At 40.7% G+C, this 15979-nt stretch overlaps 1 protein-coding gene across 1 annotated transcript in view; it reads left to right on the top strand.

Annotated features, from left to right (window-relative positions):
- ninaC (STKc_myosinIII_N_like and MYSc_Myo21 domain-containing protein ninaC) overlaps nt 1–15979 on the top strand; it is a 373628-nt gene that overhangs the window by 56100 nt on the left and 301549 nt on the right. Inside the window, exon 3 of the mRNA XM_068227259.1 lies at nt 15755–15927. Within this exon, the coding sequence (XP_068083360.1) occupies nt 15755–15927 (173 nt within the window). The remainder of the gene's footprint in view (nt 1–15754; nt 15928–15979) is intronic.

Raw genomic sequence — 15979 nt, 5'->3', positions numbered from 1 at the left:
ATGAGAAGGAAGGAATGATTTAGCACTCGCAGGGACTGGATGGAGATTCCCAGCCGCGAAGTACCATGGGATTTGAGATTTGTCTTGGGAGGACATGGTGTTCCCAAAAATTATCGACAGTACGAAATGAAATAAGGTTGCGGTTCGAATACCGTTATTGTGTCCCGACCGATGTGAAATCGGATCTTGGTGGTTCCTATGGAATTTAACATATGTGACTAAATTCTAAAGATTGGAAATTTAAATATAAAATTTCAAATTAATAATAATAATAATCCAAGTAAATCATGTCTTGACTGATTGCTTAGTGCCAAACTAGACCGGAATTGTAAAGCGTTATGCATTAAATATAACAATAGTTAATTACCTGTAACAAGTGAAATTAATTTATTATAATAATAATTTGAAGAAGCATAAGAAGAATAATTTATTATATTAATTTTGAGAATAATAATAATAATAATAATAATAATAATAATAATAATAATAATAATAATAATGGTGAAAAATTAAGTTGAAATATTAAATCGATGATGATTAAGTGTTACGATAATGACGACCTCCACTAATAATAATAATAATAATAATAATAATAATAATAAAGCAAAGTCACCTCCGTACAGGCCATGAAGGCCCTTGGAGGAGTGGAAGGTAAAGGCTTCCACCATTGTTTTCCCCGGCACGTGATGGGGTAGAGTGGTTAGCTCTACGCCCGGCCGCCTTTGCCCCCAGGAATCAACCTGGTACTCATTTTTTGTGTATGCTGAGTGAACCTCAGGGCCATATGCACCTCCGGAAGTGGAAATCTCATTTCTTAAGTTTTACTACTTCGAACCCACGTCGTTCCGGGCGAGACGAGCACGCATTTACCGCCTCGGCCAGGCAGCCCTTATAATAATAACAATAATAATAATAACAATAATAATATATTTTAAATTATTTCGGGTGATATTGTTGACGGATACTAGGGAAGTCAGCTGGCGAAATAACGTAATAATGTCAAGTTTTTGTAAATAATAAGCTAAGTTTGTGATGTTTAATGTGATGACAAATCCCTACATCTGGACCATTAGGTTAGAGTCCCTTTGTCGTTTCTTTCAGTTAACGATAGCACATCTTGGTTAGAAACCCGGGGACGCTATTGTACTATTCCGGGTTGGTCTCATCTCAGTCAAGATGGAGGTGATGACATGATTCATGTGATCGTGCCCACCTGGCCAACAGGTAATTGGTCCATGATCATAAATGGTCCTTGTGTTGTCAAGAGGGTCGTATAGCAACCCTCAGCAATCAACAGTTCAACCACCCAAATGGATGGGTGGTCTACAGTGTAAAATTTTAATACGTGAAATTTTCAGGAATGACTTGCCAAATTAAGGGCAAAATAAGGGTCAACGAATTTTGTGTGTGTTCAATTTTTTTTTTAACTGCTCCTTTAGCATTTGCAAGGAAACAGTTTCAGGTTCTTGTTCTTGTAGAACAGTAAACCCTTGGTGACCGTTTAATATATCCGTCCCCTTTCCTAGGACGGAGTCTCCATTTTTCCCTTTGATCTGATTTAATGCATTTTTGTGTTTTTTCGATGAGCCTTAAAATTAATAATTTGAATGTCCCATTCAACCCTGTAGTACTGAATAGATGGTGCCCAGATATTTAATTGGAGATTCCGTATCTTCATATTTCTTTTTATTTTATTGTTTATTAGTTGCGGTAGATTCGAACCGTAACACCCCCGGAGATAAATGTTCGTTGGAACTTAGGCTTTGAGCGGGTACAGTACAATGTCATGGACTACCGTATATCATGTAGTTCGCACTTTAGCAGGTAAATGAGGAGCACCAATGTTTTGCTAAAGTTGTTGAAAGTCAGTGTTTGAAGGGACTTGCTGAGTGGTGGAGGTGTTTGACGAAAGAAATCAGTATAAACCCGACGTGTTAACTGTACTTCTGGAACTAATTTGTCTTCCGTCAAATAGCACCATTCTTGCAAATAAATGCGGAGATAGAATACTTCAGGGCTGGCGGGACAATCCGAAGAACAGGTGGATTGCGCAAGTCCGTCACAGCAGACCAGTGTTTCAATCAAGCAGATGAGAAGCTCCGTTGGTTCATTTCTATTTTTCTTCCATGACATAAGAATGAGGCTTTACATTTAATGGTGACGTTTACCAGCGCAAGTCCACCAGCTGTTGACTGAAGATACAGGGTAGTTATCTGTACTGGGAAGAAATATCACAGATTATCTGTCTAGCAAACGTTGCAGACAACAGTAGTACTTGTGCGAGATACCAGCATTGTGATAGAAAATATCTATGAACACTCCAAATCCTTTGGATTAGAGAGAGGACTCGGCAGTAAAGTTCTTTTGCATAGACTTTTATCTTGTTGACAATTTTTTTAATTTTTTAATTCATTTCAGTGGTATTTCGAGCATTATGTATTCTAAGTATCTTGTGTGTATCCACCGTTTGTAGGGGCGGGAGTTGAGGTAATGATACCCAGTCTCCTATGGAGATAACTTTGGATTTATGATAGTTGATAGCCCAGATACTGCACTGAACTCTGCGAGATCATTTCGCATGTAGACTGCATCGTTATCCTGAGTTAATATTACACTGACGTCATCCGCGGAAGCAGCTACTGCGAGCTTTGCATTTCCTTGTGTTATTCCTCCTATTTCCATATGCAGCTTCCAAATGATAGGATTTAAGGCCAAACAGCACCATGGAAGCTGAACATCCTTGTTTTACTGACCTCTTAATGGGAATAGGTTTAGTGTGGAAGCCATTAATTTGCAAAATCGCATATACGTTTAGATATAAGCACTGAATGTAAGTGATAAATGAGGGACTAAGAGCATGCCATTCTAAACATTTTAGCAGATACTGATAATTCACACTGTCAAATGCACGCTGATAGTCTAAGGATACGTTTGTGTGTAGACACTGAATATAAGAGATAAATCAGGGACTAATACGATGCCATTCTAAAAAATTTATTAGATACTGATGATTCACACGGTCGATAGTCTAAGGACACTAGTAAGCTCTGGAATGATTGCAGTCGGTTGACACTACGTAATCACGCAGCAAAAAGGTAACATAAAACATTGTTCTACCAGGCACTCCGCAGTGCTGTGCAGAGTATATTAGGGAGGATAATAATGGTCGTAATCGGTTGACAAGAATTCTGGATAATATTTTGTAGTCGTAAGTTAGAAGGGAGACTTGGGATAGTCACTGACAGTAGTAGCTGTAGAGAACTTCTTTATCAATATAACAATCCCTCGACAATGTATTTCACAAAGTTGTTTCCTCTGTAGAACAGTGTTCAGGACGCAGGTGAGATCTTATCCGATTATCGACCAGCAGACAGAGTAAAATTTCTGAGGTATTCCATCAATCCCAGGTGTTTTTGAGGTCTTCCCTTGACGTATCGCTTTTAAGATCTCTTCTTTGGTTATGGGTCCTTCAAGCCTTGAGTTATCCTCTTCTCTGAGCGGTGGAGGCTTACAGTCATCAAAAAAATTATTTGCATTTTCTTAGATTGGCTCGGCATCAAACAGTTGGCTATAAAATGAGTCGAAACCCTTACTTATAGTCTGTTGTGTTGTGTACTCCTGTCCTTCTGGGTCTTGAAATTTTAATATGAGAGATGATTTGTGGCGCTTAAAGTCCTTCATTAAATGATAAAGACTAATCCGTCCATTTTCGATTGTTTCATTGACGCGACTGCGTATCATGAACCCCAGCATTCGTTGATGATACACAGGGTTATTCACCTAAGACGTTACACGGAAATAACTTTTAACCATTAAAGATATCGGCATTCTATTTTCATATTTATGAATGGTATCCAGAGTCTTGTAAAATAACGTGCCACTTATTCTCATGGGGTGATTAATAACCGAGATATTGATACCAACTCCATATTCTTAAATGGAACGGTAGGGATGCATACGGCTGGCCTAAAAACATGGCGGACAGTGCATAGTCGGACAAGCCAAGGCTCCTGATTAACGTTAAGTTTGAAGGTGTACTTTCGCAGTGTAAACGGTTTGTGACGCTGATCCTTTTCCTAGCATTGTTGTACGTATACAGAAGTGTTAGTGACGTGATAAGTGTGATTAACATTTACCAGCAGACAAAAATATCATGCCGCGCAAAGTGAAGCAAGTGCCTATGGAGAACTTGGTGAAGCAAGCCGTCGAGGACGCGCTGTGTAGCAAGAACACCTTGAGCACTCTTGCCAACCTAATACAGGAGCAAGTGACAAAGGTAGTGGTAGAACAATTGCAGGAGTCTATAGACTTCAATACTAAGGTAATTGAAGACTTGCGGAGTGCTCTCGAAGATATGGACAAAATCATAAAGAGACTACAGTCCCAGTTACAGGAGAAGACCGACGATCTGGAACAGTACACGAGGCGCCAGTGCTTGCGAGTGTTCGGTGTAGCAAAATCCGCACATGAGAACACGGACGACATTATTTTTAAATACTGCTGAGGATATTGGGGTCGATCTCAGTCTAGAAGACATTGATAGGTCACACAGGGTAGGTAAAAGAGAAGGCGGTCGTCCGAGACCAATAATAGTGAAGTTTGTGTCCTATCGGAAGAGGAATGCAATGTTCACAAACAAGAAAGAACTGAAGGGCAAAAACAAAACTATCCGAGGAGATCACACTCCCGAGAGACTACAGCTTCTCCAGGAGGCAATTTCGAAGTACGGCGTAAAAAATACGTGGTCGAAGGACGGGACAGTGATAGTGAAACGAGGTGACAGGAAAATTCGGGTCACAAATCGCCAAGAACTAAACAGCATTAGTTAAACATGAGCCTAAGCTAAAACTAGGCGATAACTGTAATTCAATAGGAAAATACCTAGAATTGTAAATATCTGTTAAATTTAATTGATAACTTAGATTAGGCTTAACTAAATTCCATGGAACTAGTTCAGTTAGCATTTAGAAACTGTCAAGTTGGCTTTTCTTAGGTTAAAGTAAACAAATGTCTCTAATTACAGCCTGCAAACCTCCCCTCCCGAAACGCAGACCGGTCAAACTACAACCACCTCTTCCCAAACCACTGCTGGCTGCCCCAGCGGCATTCCTCCTATACCCCCAGGCTCTCTGCAGGTGGGCCACGTGAACACACAGAGCCTTCTTTCCCATTTCACTGAATTCTCAGACATAATCTCTCACAACAACTTCCATGCCATATTAATATTTGAGACGTGGTTGAAACCAAGTATCCCGTCTTCACTAGTACATATGGAGGGTTACACGCTGATAAGAAACGATAGAGTAGGAAAAGGTGGGGGAGGCGTAGGGATATATCTGCGCAAGGATATGAAATTCAAAGAATTACGCAAAACACCAAGTGAATTTCACAACGGGCCGGGGTTCCTATTTATTGAATTACAAATTCGCAGTGATAACTGTTTACTGGGTGTTGTGTATCGTGCACCGAAGACGAGATATATCGAAGACCTGGAGGAAGCACTACAGGACCTATTACCTAGGTATGAGCATGATATTTTAATGGGTGACTTTAATTCTGACATGATAAAATGTGATTCTGCTGAATCTAGACGACTCAAAAGCATGCTTACCTCACTCAATATGACGATCCTTCCCCTACATCCTACACACCACACAGCTACTTCCCATACACTACCGGACTTAATTATTACAAACAATACTGACAGAATGCAGACTTACGGACAACAGCCAGCTCCCGGACTTTCCCAACATGACTTTTATTTACGCAACTTACTCACTGAAATTCCTCAAATGAAAATGAAAACCGACAACCCGTTTTCTAGTCATTGACCGGGTCAGGGATGTGATGAATGAAACATATATAGGCTGTTATTACAATGGGGTCGCCACTCCCAAGGTGATTTATTAATGAGTGATAAATGCTATGAGATGATAATGGAGAGTGTTGCTGGAATGAAAGATGACAGGGAAAACCGGAGTACCCGGAGAAAAACCTGTCCCGCCTCTGCTTTGTCCAGCACAAATCTCACATGGAGTGACCGGGATTTGAACCATGGTATCCAGCGGTGAGAGGCCGACGCGCTGCCGTCTGAGCCACGGAGGCAAATTCCCCAAATATGAGCCTAAATTAATTTCTTATCGAGACTTCAAAAGCCTAAACGAAGAGGCGTTCATTGAGGACGCACTCAAAATACCGTGGCACAACATACAGCTCGTACATGACATTAACGACAAAATAACCTTGTTTAACGAACTACTTTTAGGACTGTATTACAAACACGCCCCCATACGGACAGCACGAGTGAAACGAAAACCAACACCTTGGCTGACGCTAGACAAACGGGAAAAAATGGAGGAAAGAAATGGAGCTTACAAATATTATAGAAATAATCCAACCGCAGACAATTTCTAAAAGTACAAAAAATTGCGTAACACAACAACTCAGACCATCAGGAATGCTAAGATACGCCATACACATGAAATCTTAAAAAATAACAATTCTGACAATGTTTGGAAAATTCTTCGGAACATTGGTTTGACAAAAAATAAAACCGACGAAAACAACACTGACTTGCCATTAGACGAATTAAATAAACATTTCTGCTCACAAAATTCACATACAGACGAACGAACTAAAAGGGAAACAATCGACAGATTACAGAAGAAAAGAAAACACGATGGAGAAGAATTGTATTTTTCACATGTAACTCTTAATGACGCCAGAGAAGCAATTCATGAAATAAAGTCAGAAGCTACAGGATGTGACGGAATAAATTTGATTTTAATTAAAAGACTCTCTGAAATTGTTCTCCCAACAATTACACACATAATAAATACCTAACTCATGACAGGAATCTTTCCCAATATATGGAAAAGTGCCATAATACGACCGATAAGAAAAATCGATAATCCAACAAAACCCGAAGACTTTCGACCAATTTGCATACTTAGTAAAATATTAGAAAAGGTCGTTCACAAGTAGATAACAAATTACCTTAACAAACACAATTTACACGACAAATGCCAGACAGGATTTAGACCTAACCACAGCACTACTAAAAGTCACAAATGACATTCAATCAGGCATGGACAACGGACAAATGACTATCCTTGTACTTTTAAACCTAAGTAAAGCATTTTACTGTGTGGACAGGGAAATATTATTAGCTAAGCTACAAGCACAAAAATTTTCTTCGAGCGCGCTGACCTGGCTGCGCTCTTATTTAATTGGGTGGCAGCAGTGCGTGTCAGCAGGTACGAAAGTAGCACACTGGCAACAAACTGAAGTTGGCATAGTTCAGGGCAGTGTTCTAGCGCCACTGCTATTTTCATTGTACTTAAACGACCTACCAGAACATATAAAAACGTGTAAATGCCATTTCTACGCAGATGATATTCAACTTTATATACAAACAAACCCGAAAGACATCCAACTAGACATTAACAAACTAAACGATGAACTGGAAAATATAAAATACTGGACTAAAAATAATTCCCTTAAAGTCAATCCATTCCAATCGCAAGCAATCATAATAGGATCCAAAAATAATCATACCAAACTGAAAAGTGTTAAAATTCCCCCAATCCTATTCCACGCAACAGCAATACAAATAAACGAAACTGTAAAAAACCTTGGCCTCATTTTTGATAAGTACTTAAACTGGACGGAACACACGACGAAAATATGCCAACGAGTATTCTTTACTTTGCACTCTCTTAAACGTTTACGGGATCTCCTTCCACTAAATACGAGAAAGTTACTTGTTCAAAGCTTGATTCTACCCATCTTCGATTATGGTGACGTAATATACAACAACCTAAACACCACACTTAACGCTAAACTCCAGCGGGCTTATAATACATGCATCCGTTTCCCAAGTTATCTGAGAATGGATCTTAAATACTTGACATCTCCAAACACTATACTTACAAGGTCAGAAACCTCTTCCCTGCTGAGCTTCCCAATTTACCGCACGACCGGTTACGGCAACTCATTCATACCTGCAACCATACGCTCTTGGAATTCCCTTCCGGCTGTAATTAGAGACATACATAGTAGAAATGTATTTTATTAAAATATGTTATAAATGGTACATAGACTTAAGAGATTAGTATTTAATGCTTTTAATAGTGACTCTCAGAAATTTACCTTTTGTTTATAACTATTATTTAAGTTTAATTTTATAATTAATTATATGTAATTAGAAATCTTAATACTCTGTAGTTTGTACAATGTATTCGATATAAGATGGTTTGGCATAACATAGCCTGAGTCACGCCATGCAAAACAAGTCAATAAATAAGTAAATAAATAAATAAATAAATAAATAAATAAATAAAAGTTCAACTGTACAAGTTCAAATATCTAAGTATTTTCAAAATCGGAGTTACTTTTTGAGATATCAATCAGAACGCATTTGGGCTTTTCCGTGCCACATCAGACAGCGTAGGTCGGCCAAGGACGTATTGGCATGCAAGCTGTTTCTTGGCATTGATTCCAGCCACAGAACGGATACCGGGCATGTACTGTAAACTGTCGTACACATAATGTGACGTACCGTAACATACCCTGGGTGTGTAACGTTATTGTATGACTGGCGAACACACAACGGGGAAGGAGGATTAGTCTGACATTATTCATTTTTTCTAGAAAGAGCTCTTCTGGTGTCCTGTATTATGTTTAATTCTCAATTCATACAGTAGTATGTACTGTACACTCAAACCACTGACAATTATAGCTTTCGTTATGTTCCTTTGAAATCAAAGTAATTATTTTATTCCTTTCAAAAGCATCACACCTCCCTCTCCTTACCATCCAGGGTTGGTTTTACCCTCGGACTCAGCGAGGAATCTCACCTCTACCGCCTCAAGGGCAGTGTCCTGGAGCGTGAGACAACTGGGCATGATGACCAGTACCTCACCCAGGCGGCCTCACCTGCTATGCTGAACAGGGGCCTTGGTGGGGGATGGGAAGATGGAGAGGGATAGACAAGGAAGAGGCCGTGGCCTTAAGTTAGGTACCATCCCGGCATTTGCCTGGAGGAGAAGGGGGAAACCACGGAAAACCACTTCCAGGATGGCTGAGGTGGGAATCGAACCCACCTCTACTCAGTTGACCTACCGAGGCTGAGTGGACCCCGTTCCAGCCCTCGTACCACTTTTCAAATTTCGTGCCAGAGCCGAGAATCAAAACCGGGCCTCCGGGCGTGGCAGCTAATCACACTAACCACTACACCACAGAAATTTGATTCAAGTCTGTAATTATGCATGCATCTTCTTTAAAGTGGGTATCCTTTTATCTGTAATGAGAAAATTATATACCACGCGGTGAATGACTTTTCCATTAAAATTGTCTAAAGTGGTCTTCCATGATCTTCCGAGCCTTTGCTGTTGAAAATGAAGAGGATCCCCCTGCCTGGACACTTTCCATTTCATTCCTGATGCTCCGGATAATGCCCCTCCCGATGTTTCTTCATCTTCTATAGCCGTGTCTGTTTCTCTTCCGCTGACAGTGTCGGTCGATTTATCACCTTCGTTAGCGGTATCTTCGATCATTGCCACTATTCGAGTCCGTCACTTGCTTCGGCCACTCGTTTCAGTGTGGATTTAAGTTTGAATGGGGCACCAAGCACAGGTTCTTTTTTTCCATAAATTGGTAGACATTAGCAATCACTTCGCGGGTGTGACTGTAAAGAACTTTGCCATTTTAACATGCTTAGCACCGGTGGCATCTTCAACTCCGAACGTATTCCCAGTGAATTAATACCAGCTGAGCGCTCTATCAGACGCGATGACAACACATCGGTTGCTGGCGACAGACTAAGGCGGGAGTACCACTTCTGTAGTCTAGGCACACTGCGCATCTAGTTTACAGTGTTCTCCAGTGTTTGTACGAACTGTACTCGAGGCTGTCTCCTTTAAAGTAGACCGTCCCGCTGCACAGATAGAGTAGAGAAGTTAGGACGCATCGGGAGTTTGAATTAAAAATCAACTCCGAAGTACCTCTTGCTTCAAGTCACCCAGCTTACTGAACTGTATGTGTCTGAAGCAGCTGTACGGTATTTTGACTTACTACAAATATATTATAGGGGCTGCCTGGCCGAGGCAGTAAAGGCGTGCTCGGTTCGCCCGGAAGGACGGAAGTTCGAATCCCCGAAAGAAAGTCGTAAAATTTAAGAAACTAGATTTCCACTTCCGGAGGTGCATATGGCCCGGAGTTTCACTCAGACTACACAAAAATGAGTACAAGGGTAATTCCTGGGGGCAAAGGCGGCCGGGCGTAAAGCTAAGCACTCTACCCCATCACGTGCCGTGGTTAACAATGGTGGAAGCCTTTAACTTCCACTCCTCCAAGGACCTTCATGGCTTGTACGGAGGTGACTTTGCTTTGCTTACAAATATATTATCTTCATTTTCTAAGAAATAAATAAGAGGTGTCAAAGTCTATGTGCTAATCATTTATTACGGTTCCAATGGATTATATACCACATAATCATGCATGCCACCAGTTCAGGAAACGTCAACTCTTTGTTGTAAATAAGCATGTACTTCTGAAACAACATCGGGTCTCTGAGTGGTATGAACCAGATTAAGATGATTAATATTTTTCCTTCGATGTTTTTAAATAAGAACGCCCTCTTTGGTCCAAATAACTCACTTTGATAGGATTTGTCCCAATAAAAATGGTTCGGGCCTCAGAAGGGTAGAAAAACATCCAGATTTTTTTTTTTTTTTTTGCTAGTTGCTTTACGTCGCACCGACACAGGTAGGTCTTATGGCGACGATGGGAGAGGAAAGGGCTAGGAGTGGGAAGGAAGCGGCCGTGGCCTTAATTAAGGTACAGCCCCAGCATTTGCCTGGTGTGAAAATGGGAAACCACGGAAAACCATTTTCAGGGCTGCCGACAGTGGGGTTCGAACCTACATCCAGATTAGCTTGCAGCACTGTTGTTAAAAATGGCAGGTACTAGCTGGCCAAGAAGTTATCTTCTGATATCTACAGCGAGGCGCATACTGTCATAGGGACACAGTCAAGTTAGTATCGCAACACTATATTTGTTTCTTAAAGACACCTGTTAGCTCCAAGGATCTACAGTGAGACGAGTTTCTCCATGAGAATTAACTTACAAGAATTGTAATAGCAGTAGCGATATGCTCTTTGAAGTGGATATACTGTACCCTATGGTTATGGGTGCAATACATGTAATATCAACTTCAGTGCAACAGACGTATTGAAAATTACCGAGCGTGTTATCTACGCAGTTCGGGTCGTATAGCTCTTCGATCGCATTCGCCAGATGCTGGGTTAAATTCCCACTCTCGGCAGTCCAGAAAGTTTTCTGAAGTTTCGTATTTTCACGCCAGACAAATGGTGATGTTGCACTACGGTCGCTTCCTTCCCAGTCCTAGCCCTGTCCTATCCCACCGTCACAACAATACTCATCTGGATCGGTGTGACGGAAAAAAGGGTCCTAAAAACGGATCACTAATTTTCAACATAATTGTAGAAACACATGGGATAGGTATTTTAGTAGTAGTAGTAGTAGTAGTAGTAGTCACTCTACAATTTTTGTAATAATAAACATTTGTTAAAAGTGAGTAGTTTGCACGGTTCTGAACTGCACATTGTTGGTGATATTATATGGACTTCTGAGTGAAATAATTACTTTATAGCTTACTCCTTCATAATAAAACGGAGAAAGTAATTGTCTTCAAGTACAGAAAGAGAGTTTCAATAATTCACTTAACAAGTTTCTTACTGCAAGTACTTTATAATGTTATAATCTCCCATCGCCGAGACTCGGTCTTACTTTATACTGATGAAGCTGAAATTATTGAGTTCCCACTCATTCCGGCTCTGTATGTCAATGATTAACGTAGTGACCTCTAGTTTAGATGGTCCATATTTCGATTCCCGGACAGGCCATGGATTCTAGTCATATCCGTTTATTTTTTCAACTCCGGAGACTGGGCGTTTGTGTTTGTCGCAATGCACATTTCTTCATTCAAACACAACACTGTAGCTACAGTATAAGCTTTCATTCGGTAGATATTGCGTTTCAACCCCATGTTGGTAGCCCTGAAGAGTTATTCCGTGCTTTTCGTTTTATCACTAGGCAAATGCTGGGACCGTATCTTAATTAAGGCCATGCCCACCCTTCCCATCTTTATTCACCGGAAACCTTCGATGTGTAGGTGCGACATTAAACACTTAGCAAAACAAAAGCACACAGCATACCACATTACAAAAACACCACAGAGACAACAATCAGCATAGGATTGGCGTCACGAAAGCCACCTGGCCACGAACCTGGGCTAAGTCCATCTGCGCGACGCAACAGGGCAAGGGAGAACTGGCAGAAGAAGAAGAAGAAGAAGAAGAATTGATTTCTAGTTAATATTGAAGTGGTTGTATTTCGCACTATAGTGATGTAAATATTTAAAGTTCTTACCCATAGTTTTAAGGATCAAATGCAAATCTTTTCCACATCAGATATGTTTAGGTTAACGAGCTTTTCTCACTACTATAACTCTGTTCAAGGTATTTTATTGAAAAATATGTACAAACAGATTATTGAATGTATGACTTCACTTGGCGATGTTTCTCAAAATTTGGGACATGTATTGATATCTTCACCAAACCAAACCAAACCCCATGGCACAACAGCCCCGAAGGGCCTAGGGGCAGGGATGGCGAACCTTTTCCTACTAGTGTGCCATTTTAACTCTTGTTTATTATTATCATCTGTTGACTGTGCCACTTGTTGCTTTTTATTTCCATTACGGGATGTCCACAACCTACAACCCCCCCTCCTCCGCCCCCACCCTCGAGACTTCCTTTCTAAATTCCCGATTATGTTTCATAATATGTTATTTATTTATTCATTTACTGATTCATTCATGTATTTATTTATTTATTTATTTATTTATTTATTTATTTATTTATTTATTTATTTATTTATTTATTTATTTATTTATTTATTATACATATATCTTGTAAATACATTTGATAGCATGTTCCGTGAGGCTGTACCTCAATTATATGGCCACGGCAGTTTCCCCACTCCTAAGCCTCTCCTATCCCATCGTCGCCACAAGACCTATCTGTGTCGGTACACTTAAAACAAATTTAAAAAATAATTATTAGATATAAAAATCAAAAGTACTAATATTGCGAATGGACTTCACTACCTCCATTAGCTTCATTATCTTTCCATGTTGTAGTTTGTACGCTCAACAATTAAACTAATTTCTCCTTCATCACATTTCCATAAGGAAATCTATAAATAAATAAAAAACAGCCATCCTTATTTGTAAGGTCACATTCATGATTTCATCAAAACATACTGCATACATGTGGGAGTTATCCAAATTAGCTTTCAAGTGCTCCGAAACTACTTCACTCATTTTTATTATTCTATCCTTGACAGCAGTTCAGCTGGGTGGCATTCCTTTGATTCTGTTAATTATTAGTTGTTTGTTAGGGAAATTTTCAAATAATGTGTCGAACGTCAATAAGAAACTTTCTTTCAACAACTCACCGTCAGAAATCTGTTTCCCATACATGTTGTACTATGCAGTGAGACGGATAGAAACAGCCGCACTGATATTATTCCTTGGCCGGAAATATGATACAAAAGAACTAGTTTGTTTTGTGTAATGTTGGATATTTTGTGAGACAAACTCTCTTCTTTCTTCATTTGAAATGGAACCAACATTTGAATGACCAGTCTCGAAATTGCGCTCTACATTAAATGTGGGGGATACAATTGTTTTCGAACACAGGCAACACATCTTTTTATCAGTCCGAATTCCCTTAGCCAGAGTTCTTGAAAAAATACGATCACCTCCTTTGTTAAGTTTCTGTTCTTTTCGGCATCGAAAACATGTTTGCGATGTCCGTATACAAAACCACCAGAAAACGAGACTATCTCACTTGACTTCCGGACCTATCAGTGTAGCAGTTGCCATATTGCACGTCCGAATGGAACTAGTATTGAGATTTTCGATATTTACGGTATTTCTTACACGTGAAACACTATAGTACAAGACTGTAGTACAAGACGTATATATAAAATATTATGCTCATGTGACGTGCCACCGAAATCGTGTTCGCGTGTCACCTAGTGACACGCGTGGCATAGGTTCGCCATCCCTGGCCTAGGCCTACCAAGCGACCGCTGCTCAGCCCGAAGGCCTTTTATTACGAGGTGTCGTGTGGTCAACATGACGAATCCTCTCGACCGTTATTCTTATTTTTCTGGACCGGGGCCACCATCTCACCGTCAGATAGCTCCTCAATTGTAATCACGTAGGCTGAGTGGACCTCGAACCAGCCCCCAGATGCAGCTAAAAATCCCTAACCTGGCCGGGAATCGAACCCGGGGCCTCCGGGTAACAGGCAGGCACACTAACCCTACACTGCGGGGTCATCTTTGCCAAAGGTGGAAGGATTGGCCTCAGTCTGAGGTAATATCTTTAAATCATCAGTAGTAGTAGTAGTAGTAGTAGTAGTAGTAGTAGTAGTAGTAGTAGTAGTATCCTTCACCGAGCTCAATAGCTGCAGTCGCTTAAGTGCGGCCAGTATCCAGTATTCGGGAGATAGTAGGTTCGAACCCCACTGTCGGCAGCCCTGAAAATGGTTTTCCGTGGTTTCCCATTTTCACACCAGGCAAATGCTGGGGCTGTACCTTAATTAAGGCCACGGCTGCTTCCTTCCCACTTCTAGCCCTTTCCTGTCCCATCGTCACCATAAGACCTATCTGTGTCGGTGCGACGTAAAGCAACTAGCAAAAAAAAAAAAAAAAAGTAGTATCCTTCATTCCACACGAAAAGTGCATGGTACTAAATCCATACTCAATACACAGTAATAACTCAACCCCCACCCCCACCCATTCGACTCCTTGTCTGAATGGCCAGCGGCGTGCCGATCTTTGATTCGAAGGTCTATATGTTCGTTTCCTGGACGGATCGCATACTTTTTGTTCGTCTTAAGACACATCTTTTCATCTACATACAAGACATTCCATTATAAAACTTCACAAAAACAAACAATAGTATATGCATCCCTCTAAATAAGTTTGGCGTCGTCAAGAGTACTCGACCGGGCGAGTTGGCGGTGCAGCTGTGAGCTTGCATCCGAGAGATAGTGAGTTCGAACCCCACTGTCGGCAGCCCTGAAGATGGTTTTCCGTGGTTCCCCATTTTCACACCAGGTAAATGCTGGAGCTGTACCTTAATTAAGGCCACGGCCGCTTCCTTCCCATTCCTACGCCTTTCCTATCCCATCGTCACCATAAGACCTATCTGTGTAGGAGCGACGTACAACAAATGGCAAAAAAGAGTACTCGGCCGTAAAACTGGGACAAATGTATATAAAAGGCCGACCCCATAAACTAGAAATTTTTTCAGGATGATAAAGAAGAAGCTTCCCTCTCTCCTCCGCTGCCGGTCTATTTCTCACAGCGAAGCACAGAAAATCAAAAGGCGATCCGATACTATAGGCAGTATAATCGGTACTGTTGATCTAAAAGCTTTACGTACAATATACGTTCAACTGCATAAACTATCTCTGTGTGTTCGTGAGCCACTGTTATCCGTAATCTTGGAAATGTTCGTAATAGTGTCTTGTTCACTTCCATTTTACAGTATTCTTAAAACCTCTTTGCAGCACCTTCAGTAAAATTCCGGCCAAATCAACTAATGTGTGGTTCAGCTAATTACTAAATAGCTTGTCGGTTACTTTTGTTCCAGGAAATAAGAGGGTAGCAATCAAAGTGATCTCAGTAGCAGACACCAACATGGACGATATCCGCGAGGAGTACCGCGTGCTCAAGGACCTGTCCAGTCATCCCAACCTGCCAGATCTGTATGGAGTGTTCCTGAAGCGCGAGGAGGATTCAGACAAACTATGGTTCGTCATGGAGGTGAGTCTTCCACCAGACTGCCATGAGTACCATGAACACTGAAACAAATTGT

The sequence above is a fragment of the Anabrus simplex genome, chromosome 4 (genome assembly GCF_040414725.1).
Source record: "Anabrus simplex isolate iqAnaSimp1 chromosome 4, ASM4041472v1, whole genome shotgun sequence".
NCBI lineage: Eukaryota > Metazoa > Arthropoda > Insecta > Orthoptera > Tettigoniidae > Anabrus > Anabrus simplex.
The sequence above is the reverse complement of the archived record's forward strand: the minus strand, read 5'-3'. Positions and strand labels throughout refer to the sequence as shown.